The sequence below is a fragment of the Lucilia sericata genome, unplaced genomic scaffold (assembly GCF_015586225.1).
Source record: "Lucilia sericata isolate MDLA Ls3-8-SP2 unplaced genomic scaffold, ASM1558622v1 Contig000144F_arrow, whole genome shotgun sequence".
In the NCBI taxonomy this organism is placed as follows: Eukaryota; Metazoa; Arthropoda; class Insecta; order Diptera; family Calliphoridae; genus Lucilia; species Lucilia sericata.
In genome coordinates this window covers 63,654-87,434 of record NW_023994176.1, presented here as the reverse complement: position 1 = coordinate 87,434, position 23,781 = coordinate 63,654, and the positions used below count along the sequence as shown (strand labels likewise).

The window sequence follows — 23,781 nt, the reverse complement described above, 5'->3', positions numbered from 1 at the left end:
TGTCTGTTAAATGGTCTGAGGTATTTGTAAGATTTTTTTTTTTTTGTATTTTTTGGTTCATGGTGTTGTTGGTAATGGTTGGTTGCTTGGTGGTGGCTGTTTGGCTGGTTCTTTAGAGTTGCAGTTTTTTTATATTTTGGTTAAATACCATATTGAAAGATTTATCGTCTTGTTGCAGAAGCTGGAATTTTTTTTCGCTGTTGGTATTTTTGGTGTGTGTGTTTGTTTTTTTCTTCTTGCTAACCAAACCAGACACACCACCAACTTAAAATCCAACAAGTAAAAGATCTAACCCAACAGCCAAACATCACCAGCCATAGCAAAATTTAAAAGAATTTAAACAAAATCTCTTTTTTTTAACAAAATTAAATAAAATTTTAAAATTTATGTTTGAAAAAAAAACCCAAAAAATATTTATTAAAATTTCCTTTTTTCTTCTCAACAGGTCAATACATCCGGTTTATTTGAATTACGTTTAAAATATTTCAAAAACGATTACGGTCGCGATAGTGAGGGTCACTGTTGTAGTGGCCAAACGGATACGGCGACGGGCAGATGTATTGGTGGTTGTAAAACACGGTTTCGGGTCTGTTTAAAACATTATCAAGCGAAAATCGATACAACATCACAGTGCACGTATGGTGATGTTGTAACACCCATATTGGGTGAAAATTCCGTTAATTTAACCGATACACAAACTTTACAAAATAAAGATTTCTCAAATCCCATACAATTTGCCTTCAATTTTGCATGGCCGGTAAGTATTTTTAAAGAAAAACTAACCTAATTTTATTCCACACACTTTCGCCTCTCTGTGTCTTTTACACCTCTTTTTTAAAAAAATTTCATATTTTAAAATCTATATTTAGAGTTCCCTTAGTTTTGAGTAAGTTTTTAGGCCCCTTTGCTTTAAATTTTAAAACAAAAATTATTATAATATTTGCTAGATATTTTTATGATTTTTATCTTTTTATTGATAAAAATAACTAAAAAAAAACCAAACGTGTGTGGTGGTGTCCTTGTATCTTTTTTTTATAATATTCATAACACAAAATATTACTTGAAAAAAAGCATATGCCCTGTGTTAAAAGAAATTCTCTATAATATTTGCACCAGCATATAGTTTTTGAGTGTAAAGCCGGGGGGAAATATGAGTTGAAAAACAAACAGGGTTGAATTTGACTTGAATTTTTTTTCGAAACATCTGTCAGCTATTAAGCATAAACTAACTTCTTACATACATATATACCACAAACCTAGAGTTTTAAAACGGAAAATATTGCTGCTGACAATGACGAGTTTTACGGCGACGTATTTTGTATGTTATATGGTGGTAATATTAGCGCGTGCGCGCATTTATAATGTAAATATTTAAAGTGACACATACATATAACTTTCATCCCCCTTTTTAAGGAGGAAAAAATATACGTTACTTTTTTTTCTTGGTTAAACAATTACAATTAAGATTTTTTTTTATAAAATTTTATTAAAAAACCATTTCTTGTTAAATTTCTTGGAAACATTTTTTAAAATTTGTGATTTTTCTTAAATTTCCCTTAAGGGAAATTTTTATTTTGGTTACCAGAAACAAAATTTTAATTAATTATTAATGCTCTTGATTAAAATAAACAAATTTTGTAATAAAAAAAAATTTCCCTAAAAATTTCCCAAAAGGGAAATTTTTTAAAAATCAACAGAAATCATTAAATTTGTTGTAAAATAAATAAAATTAAAAGAATTTTTAAGTTCTAGGCCTAAACAAAAATTTCCCTAGAACAAAAACTTTTTTTTAAATTCTTTAAATTTTTAGTTATTACATATTACAAAAATTATTAAAAAATTTTAAGTAAATTAAAAAAATGCTTGATTTAGTTTTAGGCTTACAATCTTAACATTTCTTTAAAAAAAATTTCAAAATTTAACATTTTTCTTAAATTTCCCTTAAGGGAAATTTTTATTTTGGTTACCAAAATCAAAATTTTAATAAATTATTAATGCTCTTGATTAAAATAAACAAATTTTGTAATAAAAAAAAATTTCCCTAAAAATTTCCCAAAAGGGAAATTTTTTAAAAATCAACAGAAATCATTAAATTTGTTGTAAAATAAATAAAATTAAAAGAATTTTTAAGTTCTAGGCCTAAACAAAAATTTCCCTAGAACAAAAACTTTTTTTTACAACAATTCTTTAAATTTTTAGTAATTACAAAAAATTATGGAAATTCTTTGAAATAAATTAAAAAAAATTGCTTTATATAGTTTTACGCTTACAATATTTTAAGTTATTTTAAAATAATTTTGAAAGGTTTTTAGTTGTTGCTAAAAAAAACTTATTGAAGCTTAAACAAAAACAAATTTAATTAAATATGAATATTTTATTTGTTTTGTTATAAAAACGCTTGACAGGAAATAGCTTAGACTAGCTAATTTTTTCACTTAATAAATTACAAAAAAAATTACTTACATTTGAAATGAAAAGTGTTTTTTTTTATACAAAGATCGCGTGTTTCAAGATGCTATATCAATGCGTCAACATCTTTACCGACACCAAAAGCAAAAAAAGCAAAAGACAGCAGGAGCTTTAAATTATCAATGACACTAAAAATGCTGCAATCCAACATACCAGACACCACAACCAACCCAGTCCCTTACATTATTTTAGGCGAAAAAAAAGCAAAAAGATCTATAATGGCTGCCAACATGCCGAGACCAAGAGACAGTCATCATATGTTCCAAAAATAACTTGTTGGTTTTTACTAAGAGAGCGAGTTGTTCCTTAAGAAAATAACATGCCAACCATGTAAATTATTTTTAAAAATACACCACACTTCAGATTAAAGTTCAAAAACATACAAAAAAAAAAAAAAAAACTCCTTCTGTTCATTCACTTACACTCTGCACACTCCCTTAAAACTAAAATACATAATGGCAAAATCTTTAACAATAATTTTAAAAGTCATTTTTTTATATATATAAATAGAACTGTTCAAACTGACAATTATAAATTTTAAGAAAAATTCTTTTAATTATAATTTAACTCATTTTGCTTCTAAACACGTGCTACGAACAAAACTCTACTATTTCCATAATCAAGTCGTTGCACATGCGCTTCAAAAAAAGAACCCCTAAGGGTTATTTTTCTTTCTTACTTACTTTAAATATGATTATGATGACAATACAATTATTGTGGCTATTTTGTTTGTAAATGACTTGGCATTTTCATCATGACCTTAACAACAACCACCATATAAAACTAAAGGTCTTAACATACCTAGACAGACGGACAAAAATACGTTATGAAAAACACAAAAACTAAACTAAAAACAGAACTCATTAGTTAAGTTAAGCTTGAGTGAATTTTATAATCTTTAATGTGTGTGCAACGGTTAAAAAGTTAATGGCTACCGCGTAGCTTTAATAAGATCCTCAACTATCTTAACATTTCTTTAGCCGAAGCAAGGTGTTGTTTGCAACTAGTTTTATTAAATTTAACCGGCAAAATTTGTTATTGTTGTTTTTTTATTAAAGAACTATTTCATGTTTTTTGTAATTTTTGTAGACTTGACTTTTAAAAACAATTTGCACTCAAGCGTTAATGTTGAAACAAAAAAATAAAAAGTTATGCTTGGCTTTTCTTTTCTTTAAAATTAAGAAGAGCTGCTCGCAACACGTGCTGTTACAAAATAATTTATAAATTGTTTTTGTGTATTTTTTTAAAAAGGGGAGTTTTTTTGTCTTAAAACAACTGAAGCCAAACGAAAGGAAATTGTTTATTATTCTTAATAATTTTAGGTGACAATGGTTGTTTTAAAATAGTTTTTGTTCTAGGGAAATTTTTATTTGCTTATAAATACAAAAACAACAATTTTCTAGGTTTTTAGAAAATTTCCCTTTTGGGAAATTTTTAGGGAAATAATTTTTAACACTATTTTTGTTAAGCTTTTTTAGTGAAATTATTAAATATAAAACAATTTTTAAGTTTTTTAAAGTATTTTATCAATTTAAGCTAAAATTTTTAAATTTTTAAAAATTTTTTTAAGAAATTTTGTTTGAAAAAAAGTTTTTGTTCTAGGGAAATTTTTTTTAGTAGTAAAAATTATAAACTAAAGACGTTTCTAAAACAAGTTTTCTTTTAGATTTCAAGGTTTTTAGAAAATTTCCCTTTTGGGAAATTTTTAGGGAAATTTTTTTTAACACTATTTTTGTTAAGCTTTTAAAAGGGTTTCTTGAATAAAAACAAATTATTAAGTTTTTTTTTTTAAAAATTTCTTTAATTTAAGCTAAAATTTTTGAATTTTTAAAAAATTGTTTAAAAAATGTTTTTGTTCTAGGGAAATTTTTTTTAGTTGTAACAATTAAAAAATTTTGATTTTTCTATGAGTTTTATTAAGGTTTTTATTAGATTTCAAGGTTTTTAAAAAATTTCCCTTTTGGGAAATTTTTAGGGAAATTTTTGTTATTAGCGGATTTGAAGAAAACTTTTTACAGACTTTTTAAAACTATTAAACATTTTGAATTTTTTAACAAAAATCTTAAGTTTTTCCCAAAAAATCGTTCATAATAACTAAAAAATTAAGGGAAATTTAACATTTAAAAACACCTTCTTTTTTTTAAAAAAAGACAAGTTTTATTAAAAGGAAATTTTTTGTTGTGTAAAATATCAATATAAAATCTTTAATTTTATTGCCTTAATTTTTTAATAGTTTTTTGTTTTTTTTTATAACTAAACCCACACTTTGTCATTTAACTAAATGAAAAACGAAAGTTTTTCTTTGATATACCAAAAAACAACGTAGTTAATTTGTCATTATTGTTTTTCAATATAAACTTTTTCTATACAATTTAACAAAATACTTTATCTAACTCTTGCTACAAGACACCTCTGCATTTTATTGCTATTTTTTAGCTCTTCATCATTATGCACAAGTATTTGTAACTGTCTTTGCCTGTTACAAGTCTGGTTTTTATGGTGTCATCTTTATACAATAGTTAGACACACACATGTATAGTAAAAATACTAAACATACTTGTAAGCAAGTGTGAATTGAGGGCGCTGCTTGTAAATGTAGTAGTAGAGAGTTAGTTTTTTTTTATATGCAGTTGTGCAGTGTCTGTCTGTCTGGTGTTATATAGAGATTGTGTTGTGTAGTATTTCATTTGCATATGAAATGCAATAAAATTGAAAACAAAACTTTGTATATGAATGATAATCATGATGTTTGGCTTTAGCAAAAAGCATACGTTTTTTAATACTACTGGTTATTTTTTAGTGGATTAGCGCCGTTCACCCCGTCGCTACATTAACTCTTGTTTATTTAGCATTTGTTCATTAATAGTGGGCGTTTGCTGTAGAAGACTATTTTGTAATATTGAAATTTTGTTTATTTCTTTCTATTAAGGCGTTAAATATAAATTTACATAAATTATTTATTAATAAATTTTCTTTCTTTTTTTGCTTTAACAGGGTACTTTTACTTTAATCGTGGAGGCTTTACATGATACCAACAATGATTCAAATGCTCGTTCTAGCAGTAAGTATACAATTTTTTCTGTTTAATTGATATCCTTTAAACCATATCCTGCTTCCTGTTTCTTTTTTTAAAAATTTTAAGCCAGAATTTTTTAAAATTCCTTTTAAAGTGTTGTAATTTAATATGTTTTTTTTTTTTTTAGTTAACACTTGTTTTTTGTTGTTATTTAGCTCTTCTGTTGTATACCCTTTCTTTTGAAAAAAAAAAACTAAAATGTTTGTTTTATAGAAATTTCCGGCCTTTTGTAAGGTTTTAAATATCTGTTTTTAAAGGGATAAACCTTTTTTTCTTTAGACTAAAAGCAAGCTTTAAGTAAGTTTAGGTTTTATGTTATTTTGATAATAAAACTAGAGTTTTTGTTCTAGGGAAATTTTTGCCTTAAGGGAAATTTTCAAAATTTGTTAATTTTCTTAGTTAATTAAACAATTTAAAACATTTTTATGTTATTTAGAAAATTTCCCTTTTTTGGGATTTTATTATTTTTAAATTTAAAAATTTGGTTAATTTCTGGGAAAATTAATGCATTAAAAGCATTTTTTATGTTATTTAGAAAATTTCCCTTTTTGGGAAATTTTTTTCTTTAAGGGAAATTTTGTTTTTTTTTACAAAATTTCAAATTTATGTTGATTTCATTAAAGTTTAATGCATTTAAAATTTTTCTTAGCCTAATTAACAAAATTTCCCTTTTTTGGGAAATTTGGTGATTTTTAATAAAATTTCAATTTTTTTTTTAAATTTCTTTGAAAATTTATCAAAAATGTTCACTTGTTTTATAAAATTCCTTAAAATTCCCTTTTTTGTTACTTTGTTTGATTCTTCAAAAGAATTTTAATTTAAATTAATATTGTTAAAAGTAACTACCTTCCTTTTTGGCTTAAACAGACTTTGGTATCCTGCTGGTTTTTTTAACTTAAATCTTCTTTTACATCCTTTTTTTTTTGAACAGATTTTTATCTACAAAATTGTTGCTTGTTGTTGTTGGTTGGATTTGTTAGTTTGTTACTTTGATGTAATACAAAAAAGAGGAAAAAATGTTAATCTCTTCTTTTTTGGCCTGTTAAACGTGTTGTCAAGGATTAATTTCATTTATTTTAAACGTTTTTCATGTTTAGATCTCCCGCATATAGCAAACAGACAAACCAGCCAGCCAGAGTGTTTAACACATACAGGTTTGTTGCTTAAGTCTTTCGTTTTTTTGACTTTTTATGTTGTTTTCGGTTTATTTGTAAAGCTGCCTTGCAAGTTTACGCCTGTCGAACTGTGTTTGTCTGCAACAAGTTTTGTGTTTTTTAAAGCCACAAAAAAAGATTTTGTTTTTGTTTTTTTTGGGAAAGAATCGTTAAACCTTTAAATATCCTGTGAGTTTAAAAGATGAAGATTTTTTTATTGTTATTTTTTTTTTGTATAACCATTATAACAATTAATCTTTGCCAATGCCAATGTTGTTAACAAAACCCTCTTTGTATGTGTGTGTATGGTAAGTGTTTGAGTTGTTTGACTTAAAATGCCTTGTATTAGTTCGTGTTAAATGTTTATCTTTTAATTTTTATTTTAAATTTAAAAGAATTTGTTTTGGTATAAGGGTTAGGTTTGGGAAAACATTCCTTTAATTATTTTAGTTAAATTTTTTCTGGCAATAGTTTTATCTGTTTAAGTGTCTAACTGTCATTTTAAACCACATTTTATAATTATGTTTTTTTGCTATTTCTAACACTCATTTTTCCTAGTTTCTATGTTAAAAGTGCGTTCGTAAAACTTGCATTAGAAATAACCAGCATGTGTGTTAATTTTTGCACTCAAGCGTCAAGCTTTAAAATTGTTTAAAGAGATAACGTTAAATTTTTTTTAATATAAAAGTCTAAGTCTATGAAAATGCTTGGAAAAAATAACTTACATATTTTAGTTTTTCTTTTTTTTTTTTTTCTAATAACCTGTCATACCACCATATTACTAATACCTAAACAAATGAATTTGGCGCACACACACACATACACATACTGTGTTTGGCTTAGCACCCAATTTTATAATGCTGCAAATGCCACGCAAAAATATTTTTCTTTTTCTGCTTAAAAGTGTCACTTAAGTTTTTAGACTCAACTGATGTGGTTGTTTAAGTTCTCCTTTTTTTTTGTTAACAGGTGGATAGTATAGAATTTGCTTAATTTAAAAGGCATTAGTTTAATCTTTTTAAGATTTTAAAAAATCAACAACCAGTTTTTTTTTTTCAAACAGAAAATTCCTTTTTATTAGATAATTTATAATTTTAGGGAAATTTAGCTAAAATTAAGAAAATTTCAAAGAAATTTTGTTTTTTTTTAAACCTTTACATCGATTTTCTATACATTTTTAGACTTTTTTAAAAAATTTCCCTAAATTTTTGAAAATTTCCCTTTTGGGAAATTTTTAGGGAAATTTTTTGTAACAGCATTTTTCTGCTTTAGAACAATAAGGCTTCTAAAAAATAACAAAATTTTCAAATTTGAACAATTTTCAAAAATTTCCCTTAAGGGAAATTTAAGTAAACTTGAAAATGTTTAAGGAAATTTACTAAAAAAAGCTTTTATCTAATTTAAAATTATTTTCTATAAATTTCTAGCTTTTTTTAAAAAAATTTCCCTAAAATTTGGAAAATTTCCCTTTTGGGAAATTGTTAGGGAAATTTTTTTTAAAGGCATTTTTTAACTTCTAAACAATAATGCTTTTATAAAATAACAAAATTTTGAAATTTCAAACATTTTCCAAAATTTCCCTTAAGGGAAATTTGAGAAAAATTGAAAATTTTTAAGGAAATTTTACACAACTCCTAAGCCAACTTTAAAATTAGCTTTAAAACGGGAATTTTTTTTATATTTTTCTTAATTTTTTTAGATTTTGTTTTTTAATTTTTGTTAATTTTTTCAAATTTTTCTTAATTTTTTAAAATTTTTAAATCAAATTTCTTTAAATCTTTTATTTAAATAACAAGTTTGCCTTTCTTAAACCAAAGAAAAACTTTAACAATTTTATTATTGCTTCTTTAACATTGCGGGAGATTTTTGTTATTTTTTTTCCATATTTCTTCTTACACTTTTGCTTAAAGACCAGACCTTACGTTTTTTTTTTTTTTGTTTTGTATTATTATTATAACTTTTTGTTGTTATTGTTGTTTTAGCATATTTCTTTTCAAACTGTTTTTATTACATTTTGTATCTCTTATGGTTTTTGCTGTTTAAAATACATTCATATAGCCATATACCACATGCAACCATTCAACCAGTCATGCACCTGCAATTTACTTTATAGACCATGGCAAGCAAAAAGGCAACTTGCCACTTTTAGCATTAAACCTAAAGAAACCAACAACAGCAACATCATCCAAACAACACTTTAAGTTAATAACAAATATGCTTATAGAGAATTGAACTCGTTCTACTCTCTGCCTCTTGTTCGCTCTCTCTCTCTCTTCTAACTTAAGCTTAACTTAAAACATAAATGAGGTACAAAAAAAAAACCAACACAACACCTGAATAATATTGAATATTGTTGTTTGCAGCAAGTATGTTGTGATCAGTTGTTGTTATTGTTGTTGTTTTGTTTAAAATGTTGTCGTTGGTTTGTTTAACAAAAACAAAAAAAAATTGTTTATATATTTAAACATTTTCTTTATTGTTGTTGCAAATTGCAAGCCATACAAAAACTGTTTTTTTTATCTATTTCTTAGTTTTTCTGTTATTTTTCTTTATTAATGTTTTTTGTTGTTATTGTTTTTTCTTTAATTCTTTTGAAAACTCGTGTGCTCAGAGTGTGTTTAAAGTACGTTCAAAGAAATTGTTGTTTTTTTTTTTCTTAACAAAATTATTTTTATAAAATTAAAATTAACTTAAGATTTAAAAAGAAACTGTTTTAAAAGATTTTTATCTAAATTCTTTTCCCCAAAAACTGCAGTTAAAAATTGGTTATACTGCTTAATGTTTTTTAAAGACCAGCCTCCTTTTTTTTTTTTTGTTATTCTTCTTCGGTTGCAGGCCTTTTTTTTCTTACTTTATACATTCCCACTAATGTTTCATAATTAATCTTTTTTAAATAATAACCTGCTTTATTTTATACCTTTAAGTATTATCACTCTAGCCTGGGAATTTTTCGTTTAAACTAATGTGTTTTTTTTCTCTTCTTTCTTTTTTTTGTAGATTTGTTGATACAACGTTTATCGGTGCAACAAGTTTTGGAAGTATCACCCGAATGGAAAACAAATAAATCTGAATCACAATACACTTGGTTGGAATATGATTTTCGTGTTACTTGTGATCCTCATTATTATGGTGCGGGTTGTGCTAATCTCTGCCGGCCTCGTGATGATCAATTTGGTCATTATACTTGCTCGGAAACGGGAGAGATTATTTGCTTGTCGGGCTGGCAAGGAGATTATTGTGATAAACGTAAGTATTTGCTTTTTTTTTAACAATTTAAGCCATTTAAGTTCCAAAAAAGTACTTTTTTTTTAAATTTTTGTTTCAAAACATAAAATTTGTCTTTTATTTTAAATTTTCTTTAAATTTGAAGATTTTTAAGCAAATTTTTATTCATTTAAAAACAAAAGTACTTTTTTGTTACTTTTTCAAAAAGTACCAAAAAAGTACTTTTTTAAATTTTTGTTTAAAATCTCAAAATTTTTTTAATATTTTAAATTTTCTTTAATTTTGAAAATTTTTAAGTTAAATTTTATACATTTTGGACATTTTTTAAAAAGTACCAAAAAAGTACTTTTTCAATTTTATACTAAAAATGTTAAAATTTTCATAAAATTTTAGGTTTTTCTTAGGTTTTAAGTTTTTTAAACAGTTTTTCATTTTCAAAATAGTACTAAAAAAATACTTTTTTGATTTTTTAGTTAAAATCGAGAATTTTTTAAATTATAGCTTTATTATTAGTTTTTCTAAGTTTTAAGCAGTTTTGTTAGGTTTTTTTTTAACATATTTAAGCATTTTCTAAAAAAGTACCAAAAAAAGTACTTTTTTGTTTTTTTAGTTAAAATCGAGAATTTTTTAGATTTTAGCTTTATTATTAGTTTTTCTAAGTTTTAAGCAGTTTTGTTAGGTTTTTTACTTTTCTAAAAAAGTACCAATAAAAGTACTTTTTTATTTTTGTTTAAAACTAAAGATTTTTACAAAATATTAACTTTTAAAACTGTTTGCTAGGAATTCTACAGAATTAAAGCCATTTTTTGAGAGTTTTAGCTAATTTTTAAAAAAGTACCAAAAAAGTAGTTTTTTTGATTTTTTAAAAAATTTAGTTTTCTTTGCAAATTTTGTTGCTTTTATTAGTTTTTAGCAATATTAAGCAGTTTTGTTATATTTTTTTATATTTTTAAGCATTTTCTAAAAAAAAGTACCAAAAAAGTACTTTTTTATTTTTGTTTAAAACTGAAGATTTTTGGGTTTTGTTCAAATTTTGATTATTTTTTTCAAATTTAGGTTTTGTTTCTTTGTCATTTAACTAAAGCAGCTGTATTTTTTAATAGTTTTTTAATTTGTGTGTGTGTGTGTTAAACAAAACCTGTTTTCTCTTAATTTTTTTACTATCTAAAGAGGTGTGTAATCAACATCCGTCATTCAGTTCAAGATAATTTTCATTATTTATCCCTTAAACACAAATACACACACTCAAACAAAATACCCCAAAATACCAGCCATCAAAAAAATACCAAATTATCCAAAAAAATCCTCATCCTCTTAGTTAAAAAAAGGGTCTTGCACTACTAAAACTACTGCTACTACTACTACTGCTGCTGTTGCTGCTTACATTAATAAGTTTGCTGTTGCTATAGCAGTTTCAAGTAGTTTGTTAAACACACACTTCCTTTTTAACAAACAGGTATTTTTTATAGCATTTTTTGTTTTCGTTAAACCGTCATGGTATAGGTAAATAAAGGGATCCATCCTAAGGAGTTCTTTTCATTTACAAAAAAAGCAAACTCATCTTCATCATCATCATAATGATCATCATAACACAATGATCTCTTTGCTATAAACTTAACAACATTTTCAGGCTTAAATGCTGTGTTTAAACAGCAGTAGTTGTTATAGTAGTGTTGGTGTTGGAGTTTGTATGGTGTTGGTGTATATGATGATGATGATTTTTACCTGCCTTACAAGCCTCCCAATACCCTTGACAGTCCCTAATGCTGGCGTGGGAAGATTTTTACTGCCTTTTTCTTGAATTTTTGTTTAGCTGTTTTGTGGTGTTAGTGTGTATGTGTGTGAGTTTTCTGCTGGCTTGTTTATAAGAAAAGAGTATCTTTTCACTCTCCTTGAAAGCAAACCTGGTTTGATTCCTCTTTAAAAATTTATAAAAAAGGTTCTTTTCTGTGTTTAGAGTTTAATTTTTTGGTAGCCCAAGCATGGCTTTTGTTCTTTTTTTGGAGGGGGGTTTAATACACAAACGGATGCTGTTTTTGTTTAAAATTTCTAATATTTGTTTGATTTCTTTTCTGTTGTTTTGGTTAAATGTTTTCTTTTTTTGTTTTAATGAAAAAATAAAATTTTCTCACACACAACCTAAAAATGTTTGTTATCAATTTTTGTGTTGTTTGTGTGTGTGTTTTTTAAGGTTTTGTTTAATTTATGATAACAAAACCAAGAATCTTTTACAAATTATTGATTGAAACCAGTTCTTTTAAACAGGAAAAACTTATGTGAATGACATTTCAAAAATAATAATAAGAATTCATTAGAAATTTATTGAATATTTTATACTTTAGCTATAATTACTATTTAATTTGTTTATAGGAATTTTTTCAAAATATTTGTTAAATCATTCAAATTGATTTGCTTTTTTCAAAATATTTAAATTTTTGTTTAAAAAATATGACTAAACAAAAATTAGGTTTCTAAAATTTAGAGAAAAAAACATTTTTTTAAATTTTTAAAAATTTAGTGAAAGTCTTTTTTTTTTTTTTTGTTCAAAAGAAAACATCTCCTTGAGGGCGTGTGAAAATTTTTTGTCTTCCATTAAAAATTTCATATGTTTAGCTATAATTTAAAATTGCCAACTATTTGCAAAAAACTCACTTAACCAGTATTCACTTTCTATGCTGAACTATTATAAAGCTAAAAAGCATTTTACCTTTATAAACTCTCAAGAAAACCTGAAATTTTCTTAAGAATTTTCAATTTACTTTACTCCCTAAACCCCCTCTCTTTCTGGGCTTAAAAAAAGATTTTCTTTTCTAAAACTGCTTCTCATCAGCCGGCTTCTTTAGTGCTATAGAAAGAAGAAAAAAAAAACTTATTGAATGAAAATCTATAAAAATGTTTTAAAACCAGTCCTTTTTAATTTGAAGTTTGAAGTAAAGAATTCTTTTTTTTTATTTCGTACATATTGCTGTTTCCACGGCACGTTTTCTGTTTATGGCTTTAAAGCAAAAAAAAAAAAAAAAAAACAGAAATATTAAAGAAGGGCTTTAAACAGATGCTTTTAAACGTGTTCTTTGCTTTACAATATCTTTCTTAAGCCATTTTTGTGTTTAATGTTACAAACCTCTGTGAAGATCATGGGATCTTTTTTCTTTAGCCTCTCCAGGATTGCTAGCTTTTCTTTGGTTTGTTAAGATTTATTTTATAGTTTTAGCAAATTGTTAATATTAGTTTTTTTACACTTTTGTTAACTTTATTTAAAAAAAATTTTGCATATTTTTTAATAATTATTTAATTTTATTTTAATTGAAATTTTTTCTTTCTCTTTTTTTTAGCCAAATGTGCCAAAGGTTGTGAACATGGTCATTGTGATAAACCCAATCAATGCATGTAAGTATTTTTATAAAAAATATCAAACACTTTTCTTAAATTTCTTTTCCGAACAAGAGAATTCTGTTGCCCCTTTTCAAAATCCCAAATTTTGTTGAAACTTTTAAAATTTTTAACAATTTTTCTATAGAAATTTATATTTTATCTAAAAAACTTTCTTAAACCTTAAAAAAAAGAAGTAAAATCCCCAGCTTTTTTTTACTAAAAGTTTTAAAATATAAAACCTAACCTAAAATTATGGTAAATTTTAAGATTTATCTCATTTTTTCAACAAATTGTTAAGAGTTTTTGCTTATATTTGTTTAAAATTTTATGTAATAACAAGTTTTCTTTATAAAGTTTAAAACTATACCTTAAACTTAGCTTTCTATTAGTTAAAATTCTTAAAAAAATAATTTTAAAATTTTTGAAAAAAATTTCCAAAAAATTTTGATTTTATTTTTGTTTTTACTCAAAATTTAAAGAAATTTTTTAAACAAAAATCTCTAGAAATGGTTAATTAACAACTCTACTATTTACAAACACCAAAATTTGGCTAAACTTCGAATTTTTTCCAAAGTTATTTACAAAATTATAACATAACCTAAAAAAAAAAAAATTTGAAAAAAAAAATCTGAAAAAATTTAATCTTTGTTTTGTTTTTACTCAAAAGTTTTAGAAAGTTTTTAAACATAAATCTTTAAAACTGCTTTATAAACATGTTTACTTTAGTTTAACACCAAAATAAGGCAAATCCTAAGCTTAAATCCAAAGTTCTATCAAAAAATGTAACATAACCTCAAAAATTTATTTCAAAAAAAAAAAAAAAAAAAAAAAAAAAAAAAAGTAAAAAAATTTCAAAATAAAAGTTTTTAAATTAAAAATTTTGTTTATTTTCGTTCATTATTTTTGGTTTTAAGCTAAATTTATAGCTAATCTTCAAAAATTTAACAAATTTTTGATATTAATTTTTTAAAAATTTTCTTTCTTTTTAAGAATTTGTAAGAATAAATGTTACAATTTTGTAAAACTAACGGCCTTTAAAAAATCAATTACTTTGCTTTGTTTTTGTTCTTTATAACCAAACCCTACCTTTATTTCAATTTATTTTATTTTTTTTTTTTTTTTGAAATGTGGTCTATTTGTTTAAACGTTCAAGAATCCGTGGCTTCTTTTTTTTCAAACATACAATATTTCTGGCTTACCCAAGTCTCTTCTTGTTTTATTAATATTGACTAAGTGTGTTTGAGTTAAAAAAAAAAGTATTCAAAGTGTGGGAATGTTTTAATAATTCTACACACACAACATGTCATAAAATCAAACAACTTTACTTACAAATAATAAAGTACCATACACACACAAATTTAAACGGACAGACAGACATATAAATGGAAAGACGGACACAGTTTTAAACAAAGCAATTTTTTTGAAAACTAAAATAGTCAGTCATATGTTTAAGAGACAAGTACTTTATTTGGTTAAAATTGTCTTTAAAGTTACGCCTGGTTTAAGGGGAAATAATTCTTGTTTTCTGTTTTATTTAGCCAATATTTGCATACAAATTATAATAATAAGATATTTTTTTGTTAAATATTAATAGGTGAAGGCTTTTTGATTTAAATTTCAAATTAAAGAAAGTTTTTTTTTTTCTTCTTAAATAATTTCTTAATTTTTTTCTTGTGTGTTTTTTAACCAATAAATTGCCTGAAAATTATTTTGCAAACTTAATGTGTGATTTCCGTTTGAAATTTAAACTTCATCTCTGTTATATTAGGTAGAGGCTAAGAAGATATAAATTCTAATAAAAACCACAAAATTGCTAAAATCAGCAATTTTCAATACTTTTATAAAAAAAGCAAAAAAAAAAATATATAAAAATAATAAGAAACTTCCCACTTTGTTGCTTTAACAGAGAAACTACAACAAAGTATTTTGAATTCCTAAGCTAAGCAAAGTGTTAATTTACACCTGGTAGTTTATATTTTTTCAGTTAAATAAAGATGTTTTAAAATTTTTTTTTTAAATTATGGGAATATTATTTTTTGTAATAAAAAACTTTTTTTTAAATTTCTTTCTTTACACATTCCTTTGTTTAAATCATAAAAAAAAACGAAAAACGATACAAATTATATTTAAACCATTTACATTTGTCATTAATTTTATATTCTTACTATAAACTAAATTCTGTTTAATAAAGTGTTTGTTGCCCTTTTCAGTGGAAACTTAAAACACTATTTTATTTTATTAAAAAAAAAATACTACTTTAGTTAGGTGTGTCATTTTTTTATTTTCAGTTTCTTTAACTTTAATATTTTAGTTGCATTCAAAGTCGATGTCTTGTTAGTTTTATTGTTTTTGTTGTTATATGTATGTATTTCTAATGAGAGAGGAGTGTTATTTATGACTGTGTTTTAGATATATGCAAAAAAAAAAAAACTTTACAAAACTATTTCTTTTCATATAAAAGTTCACACACAATTTTGTAAAACTAAAGCGCCAAGATGGACAGACAGACGGACACTCAGAAAACTCTTCATGATGATCTGGATTACAACAAAAATAGACTGAACAAAAAGACATTTTACTTTAGAGTAAATTTTGTCAAAATTTTATTAGTTTTTAACATATTTCTTTAAAAAGAAAGAAAATTTAAAATTTTTTTCCCAATTTTTCAATTTTTTTTTCAAAATTCGATTTTTTTAAAAAAAAATTTTGAAAATTTTTGAATTTTTTTTAAAAGAATTTTGCTATTTCAGTTTTCTTTTACAAAATTTATTCAAATTTTCAAAATTCTAAAGCTAAATCTATTATAAACTCAAAAAACTGAAATTTGAGGATAAAATTTGTTCAAAACTTTCAAAATTTTTTCAAAAAATTTTAAAGAAATTTTTAAATTCAAATGTTTTCTTTAATATTTATAAAAAATTTCAGTAAAACTAAACTTATTTTCAAAATTCTAAAGCTTAATCCAAAATAACTTCAAAAAACTAAATTTTTATGTTAAATTTTTTTTTCAAAACTGGAAAATATTCAAAATTTTCTCAAAAATTTTAAAGAATTCTTTTGAATACAAATGTTTTCTTTAATATTTATACAAAATTTTACTAAAACTAAACTTATTTTCAAAATTCTAAAACAAAACCAAATATAAACTTAAAAAATCTGCATTTCAAGGTTAAAATTTGTTTCAAAACTTTGCAATTTCAATCGTTTTTTACTAAAAATTCTAACTATTTTAACAATATTTTTCAAAATTCTAAAGGAAATTGAAAAATAACCATAAAGAACTCCATTTTATGTTTAGTATTTCTTCAAATTTTCAAAATTTTTAAAGAAATTTGAAAAAAATTAAAAAATTTTGAAACTTAAGCTTAAAAGTTAAAAGTTTTTCTTAAGCTTTTTTTTTCAATTCAATTTTAAAAATAAACTTAAAAACTTAATGTTAAGTTTATAAATTTTACAAATTTTCAAAATTTTTAAAGAAATTTGAAAAAAAATGATAATTTTGTAAGCTTTTAAGCTTAAGTTAAAAGTTTTTCTTAAGCTTTTTTTTCAATTTCAATTAACCTTTAACCTTTTTTCAACAAATTCCTCGCTTAAATTTTGAATTTAAATTTGTTACTTTTTTTTAGCTAAAAACAACAACAACCACAATAAATTTCTTCTAACACCCACTACACATCTTAATTAATTTTAATAATAATTTTTAATTAAGCTTAAGCTACAGTTTAATACCATAACGCTTACATTACAGCAACTACAACAATATTATTTTGTTTTTTTTTTTTTTCAATTTCTTATTTAAAAATAAGTTGTTGTATCTGTTATAAATGACACAGAGACTGGTTTCCTTTAAAACAAAACCCCCTCCATCCCATATAAAGAGTGTCTTTTTGAAATGGTTTTAAATTAATCGTGAGAAATAATTTGCAAAAATGGTCACATACAAACTCGGGCACACAACACACACACACTAACTATAAAGCTTTCCTCTGTTAGACCCCCACCACTGCTGCCACATTTCCAGTAAATTTTTTTTTTTTTATTTAAAAAAAAGTGTGTGCATTTCTTTGCAATTTAAAGTCAGAAACCTATTTAAATATTTTCTTTATTTTTTTCTTATTAAAAGTATTCTTTAAGATTAAAATACTTAAAAGATTTGTTTGTTAGTTTCCCCCTTTTTTTTGAGAAATTATTTTTATTTTAACAAACGTAACAGACTTTTAAGTTGTCATGTTAATTTACGCTTGTCTGTTTTCGTTTGCCGGATTTTTTCCCCCAAATGCAGCAGTTTTCAAGAACTTGCAACAGAAACAGGTGATTTGTCTTCTTCAAGGCCTTTAACACTGCTCAAGATTTCATTTATAGTTTAGCTTAAGGGTTTTTAAAACGGTTTCAAATATTTAACATTTTGATTTATTTGCATTTTTCATTGATTTCTTTTGGATTATTATGCTGCTCAAGTGTGTGTGTGTGACTTTTCTCATTTGGGATGCTACAATTCGTTTTGCTTAATAAACTTAAAAACTCAAAAAACCATTCACCTTTAAGTACCCACAATGATTTTTTTTTTCTTCTTTGTGTAAATTTTTTGTTTGTCCAAAAAATTGCTTGAGGCTATTATTTTTTTTATTTTGGGTTGTGTGTATAATTTTTTTTTTGTATTATATTTTGATTTAATTAAATGAAGCATTATAAATTGTTTGAATGGAAAAAACTCGTGTTAATGAAGTGATCTTGTTAAAGAAATCAATTTGCAATACTTTCAAAATATGTCAAATGTATCAAATTTATCATAAATTTTTCGTTTAAAAAAAGACAAATAAGGTCAACTAAAGTGTGTGAAATTTTTTAAAAAATTTCTACCCAAAATTTGCTTTGATGTTTAAGCGGAAATCAGCAACGTAATTAGTTTAAATTAGGGGAAGGTTCTCTTCTTAATCTAACTCTCTTTGCTTTCATTTGTAACTAAACAAAAGCAATAAAAAAGTTCTCTGCTCTTAAAACCAAATTTTTATTTGTTAATACTCTCTTTAGCTTAAAACAGTGTTAGACCAAAAGCTCTTTCTCCTCCTTAACTGTTTTAAAACAGTGTTAGGCCAAAAGCTCTCTCTCTCTCTTTAACTGTTTTAAATTCGTCTTAAATCTTTTTATATTTTTGTTAGTTTCTCTCTTTTTAGTTTAAATTAACGTTAAGCAAATGACTCTCTTCTAAGTTGTATATCTAAAAAGAGCTTATTTAACACTCTCTGCTCTTACCCACTCTAAATTCTCTTTATACTCTCTTTAGCTTAAAACAGTGCTAGGCCAAAAGCTCTCTGTCCTCCTTAACTGTTTTAAAACAGTGTTAGGCCAAAAGCTCTCTCTCTCTCTCTCTCTTTAACTGTTTTAAATTCTACTTAAATTATATGATATTATAATTAGTTTCTCTCTTTTTAGCTTAAATTAACATTAAGCAAATGACTCTCTTATAAGTTTTATATCTAAAAATAGCTTATTTAACACTCTCTGCCCTTACCCTTTTTAAATTCTCTTTAAACTCTCTTAAATCATTTTATTTGCTCTTTAAAACAAACCTTATACTTATATTTTATTCCCTTCTCTCTCTTTTTAGTTGTCAAGCCGGCTGGAAGGGTCCTCTCTGCAATGAATGTGAAGCCTATCCCGGTTGTGTACATGGAACATGTTCCAAACCTTGGGAATGCATTTGCAATGAAGGTTGGGGTGGTTTGTTCTGTAATCAAGATTTAAACTACTGCACTAATCATCGTCCCTGTCAAAATGGTGGCACCTGTTTCAATACTGGTCAAGGACTCTACACCTGCATGTGCCCGCCTGGTTTCAATGGTCCCGATTGTCAAAACGAAATCAATTCGTGCAGTGAAGAAAATCCCTGTCAAAATTCTGGCACCTGTATTGAAGATTCCTCGAAACGTGGTTATAAATGTGAGTGTAAGAAAGGCTGGTCGGGTCGTTTGTGTGAGGATAAAGTTATCACTTGTGCCGATAAACCCTGTATTCATGGTTCCTGTCGCGATTCTACTAAGGGTTTCCAGTGTGAGTGTCCCAATGGCTATAGCGGTAATATGTGTGAAATACATGTTGATACCTGTGCCCCCAATCCCTGCCAGAATAAGGGTACCTGTTTGGTTTCCTCTAATGGTTCGCCTAAATGTCAATGTCCCAGTGGTTTTACCGGTGCCTTGTGTGAGGAAAATATTGATGATTGTCAAGGTAATCCCTGTGAAAATGGTGGCACCTGTATAGATTTGGTGAATAAATTCAGATGTCAATGTGTACCCGGTTTCTTTGGTTCTCTGTGCTCCGATAAGGTGGACTTGTGTTTAACTAAACCCTGTGCTAATGGTGGCACCTGTACCAATCTCAATAATGATTATCAATGTGCCTGTCGTGCGGGTTTTACTGGTAAAGATTGTTCGGTGGATATAGATGAATGCAGTTCGGGTCCTTGTCATAATGGTGGTACTTGTGTTAATCGTGTTAATAGCTTCCATTGTGTGTGCGCCAATGGTTTTAGGGGACAACAATGTGATGAAGAATCTTACTCTTCAGCGACTTTTGATGCTAGACAGTATGAGGCTACTACCCAGGCAAGAAGTGATGGTTTAACTAGTGGCCAGGTGGTATTGATAGCCATACTGTCGGTAGCCATGCCTTTGGTGGCGGTAATAGCTGCCTGTGTAGTCTTCTGCATGAAACGTAAACGCAAGCGTGCCCAAGAAAAGGATGATGCTGAGGCTCGTAAACAAAATGAACAAAATGCGGTGGCAACTTTACATCACAATTCAGCCGGTTTATCTAGTGTAGCAGTAGGCGCTTTGGGTGTCAAACGAGGCTCTAGCTCAGGTCTTACCTTTGACAATTCCAATCCCAATATTATCAAAAACACCTGGGATAAATCGGTTAACAATATTGCCAGTTCCGGTTCTACCGATGAATGCTTAATGAATACTTCACTCTATGGCGGTGCTTTAGCCAATTATGCCGCAGACAACAATGCCAATTCCGAATTCTGTGGTGTAGGACAAATACAGCCCTTACAAAGAGCCAAATCACAAAAACAACTTAATACAGATCCCTCTCTCATGCATCGTGCTTCCCAATTGATGGGAGCTGTAGCAGGCGGTTCACACAACAGCGCTACACATGCACCTACCAAAGACTATGGAGCCAGCTCTTCGAATACAGAGAATAGCAAACGAATCTCTGTGCTGGGCGAAAGTGCTTACTGTTCCCAAAGGTGGCCTTCGTTAGCGGCCCAAGGTGTGGCCGGTGGCTGTGGTTCCTCTAGCAGTGCGGCGGTTTCGTCTACAGCTCAAAGATCTATAGTTTGTGGCACTCCTCATATATAGAAGAACCTCAAGGCAGCAAACAACACTCATTTTTAGGAACAAATTTTAGGTGTAAAGTTAAAGAAAAAAACAAGATTTAAGGAAACCAAGCGCTGTTGAATATTTTTATAGATTTTTTTATAAACCACACAAAACTACTCATTAAATTTTAATTTTCATCCTCTCTCTCTCTCTCTCTGCTAACACTTTTGCTCATTTCCTGCTGTCTTTTATTTACTCACTGTCTCTTTTAAACTTTTGCTTTTAATATTAAAGAGTATTTTGAATATAAAACTATTTTTTATATAAGTTTAAAGTTAAAAAAAACAAGGACTGATTTATATGAAAATTAATAACAATTTTTTTTTTTTCTCTAAATAAAACTAAAAACTATGGTGTATAATTAAAATAAACATAATTTTCTTTAAAAACAAAAACCATTAAGTAATTTACATTAACTAAAAATAATAATATACACACATTCCTTTACTCTTAACTTTTCTCTTAACAAATTGAAGCTGATAATTTTTTTTTATGTAAAAAAATCTTACTTTTTGTTATAACAAAGCCAAATAAAAGACAAAGCTTCAATTTAACAAAATCTTCTTAATCTTTTCCTTGCCCCTACCCACTTGACGCATGTTTTAGTTCCAAAAAAAAGAAAAAAATCTTAAAATATGTTTTGTAAATAATTCTCTTTTTCACTCTCTCTCTCTCTGTCTGCCTCTTTAATTTTTTTTAGCTTAGTTAGTTTTATATAAAAGCTCTTTTTTATGCAAAGAGCTGTTTACTGTAAATATTAGTTTTTAATTTTATTATAATTTAATATTAAGTTTATTTTTAATTAAAAAAAAATAATATCTTTGAAAAATTGGAAAAAAAACCGTAAAAAAACCTTGACTTAATTAACTATTTGTATACAAAATATTAATTATTTTTTTTTAGTTTGTAAAAGTTTATTTTTTATATAATTTTTTTATATAGTTTAATTTAATTTCTTTATAAAAAAAAAAACAAATTGCAAAACAAACGAAGACACTAGTTATTTATATTTAAACAAAAAATGAAAATTGATAAAAAACATTTTTTACTAATTTTTTTATTATAAATTTATTTTTTTAATAAAACAAAATTATTTTTTTTTTCTTTTATAATTTTTTAAATATTTTGTTTTAAAATTTTCCTTGATAAAATTAAAAAAAAAAAACTGAAAAAACACACAATAAATTTTATGTATTAAAAAAAAAATTACAAAAAAAAACTAAAAATCTTTTTATTTAAAAAAAAATCCTAACAAAAGTGGGCAAACAAAACAGGGTTTGAAAAAAAAAAACAAAAAATTATTATTTAAACAAAATTGTTCAAAAAAAACTTTTTTGTTCACCCATTTTTGTTTTAATTTTTTTTTCCCCCAAATAAGTCATATTTTTAAAATTATTATTTCTACTTCTACTTTTCTTTTATATATTTTTTTTTTTAATTTTTATAAATATACATTTTAAACTAAACTGCTGTATATTGAATTTATTAATTTTTAAGTCTAAATTAAAAAGAAAAACTGGAATTTAAACTTAAAAACAAACTCAAAATATATAAATTATTACAAAAAAAATTTATATAAATTAAAAAAATCTATTGTGTTGTTATTTTTTATACATATTTTCTTAAAAAAAAATTATTTAGTTTGATCTCAAGGTTAAAACAAAACATATACATAAAACTAAAAATTATTTAAAACAAAAGGGAAGACAATTTTCATTAAAGAAAAACCAATAAAAAAAAAAATAAATATAAAGCAAAAGGTTCCTCATTAGTGTAAAATTATAAAAAAAAACTTTAAAATTAATGAAAAAATTTTAAAAAATTTATATATAAAATGTAAATATTTAAAAACTATGAAAACAAAACACAAAACAAGAAAAAAAATAAAAAATTGAAAACTTATTTTCTAAAAAAAAAAAAACAAACAAACGGACTTATTTTAATGTTTAACAGATTTTTCGAAATTTGGAAAAAATGGCTATAGAACACACCCCCCCCCCCCGGGGGTTTATGTTCTCTACAGTGTTCTTTTAAATTCATTACAATACTAATATTTACTTAAATGAGTTGAGAAGGAAAGGATTTTGGAAAATTCTTGTTTTAAATAAAAATAGTTTTTTGTCCCCCGGGGGTTCCCAAACAACTTAATGTTAACATATTTGAAAGAAATCTAGGGAAGCTGATTTCTTTGCAAAACAATTTCATAAGGAAAGCTTTCTTTTTATATTAAGATTTTCCTGAATTTCGCAGCAAACACTGTCCTCCCTCCCCAGGGGTACCTCTACCACTTTTATATTGGCTTAAAACCATCAATTCATCTACATTTTTAGAGAAATGAAAAGAGTTTTAAATAACAATTCAAGAATTTTCAATTAATAACATGTTGTTGGTTGAACCCTTGGGGGTTCTATAGCCAATGGAACCATTTTCCTTTTTATATTACTATAAAGCTTTCCACAACATACTTTTGCAAAACTTCATTAAAATTTTGTTTAAGTTTTCTTAGAATGAAAGGTAGTTTCGCATTACAATTTAAATATTTGCAATTTGGCATGGTATTGGTTAGTAAACCCCTGGGGGTACTCCAACAAATCTGGAACATGAAGAAAATTCGAATAAATTTTCCTGGAATGAAAGGAATTTCGAATTACAATTCAAATATCTTCAATTTAGCAACGTATTGGTCTCTAAACCCCTGGGGCTACTTGAGCGTATCTAGCAAATTTCACACTAAACCTTGTTTAAGCTTATCAGCAGATATTTTTAAAAGATTTCAATGAAATTTTAAAGTTTTTAAACAAATTACTTAAAAATTGTGCAAACAATCTTCATTCAAAGAAATCTTTAGTTCCAAAAGAAGTTTTCTAGAAAAATCTTCAAAATTTCAAATGGTTTTGGGAAGGGAAATTTTGTAAAAGTTTTCAAAGTTTTTCCCAACATAAAGAAATTTGTATTGTAGTCCAGTAGAGCTTTAAAGTCCTTGAGTTTTGGTTTAGTTCTAAAGGATTGTTGCACATTATGTTTTCAGCTAGATTTTGAAAAATCTGTTAAACATTTTAAAAACAAAAACGATTTCTAATTGGAAAACAATATGGCG

General features: G+C 25.7%; 1 protein-coding gene across 1 annotated transcript in view; it reads left to right on the top strand.

The window, feature by feature from the left end:
* Nucleotides 1-20,733, top strand: part of LOC119601136 (neurogenic locus protein delta) — a 29,654-nt gene extending 8,921 nt beyond the window's left edge. Inside the window, exons 2-6 of the mRNA XM_037951896.1 lie at nucleotides 446-757; nucleotides 5,464-5,530; nucleotides 9,697-9,945; nucleotides 13,257-13,311; nucleotides 18,905-20,733. Of these exons, the coding sequence (XP_037807824.1) occupies nucleotides 446-757; nucleotides 5,464-5,530; nucleotides 9,697-9,945; nucleotides 13,257-13,311; nucleotides 18,905-20,663 (2,442 nt within the window). The 3' untranslated portion in view covers nucleotides 20,664-20,733. The remainder of the gene's footprint in view (nucleotides 1-445; nucleotides 758-5,463; nucleotides 5,531-9,696; nucleotides 9,946-13,256; nucleotides 13,312-18,904) is intronic.
* Nucleotides 20,734-23,781: the final 3,048 nt, after the last annotated feature.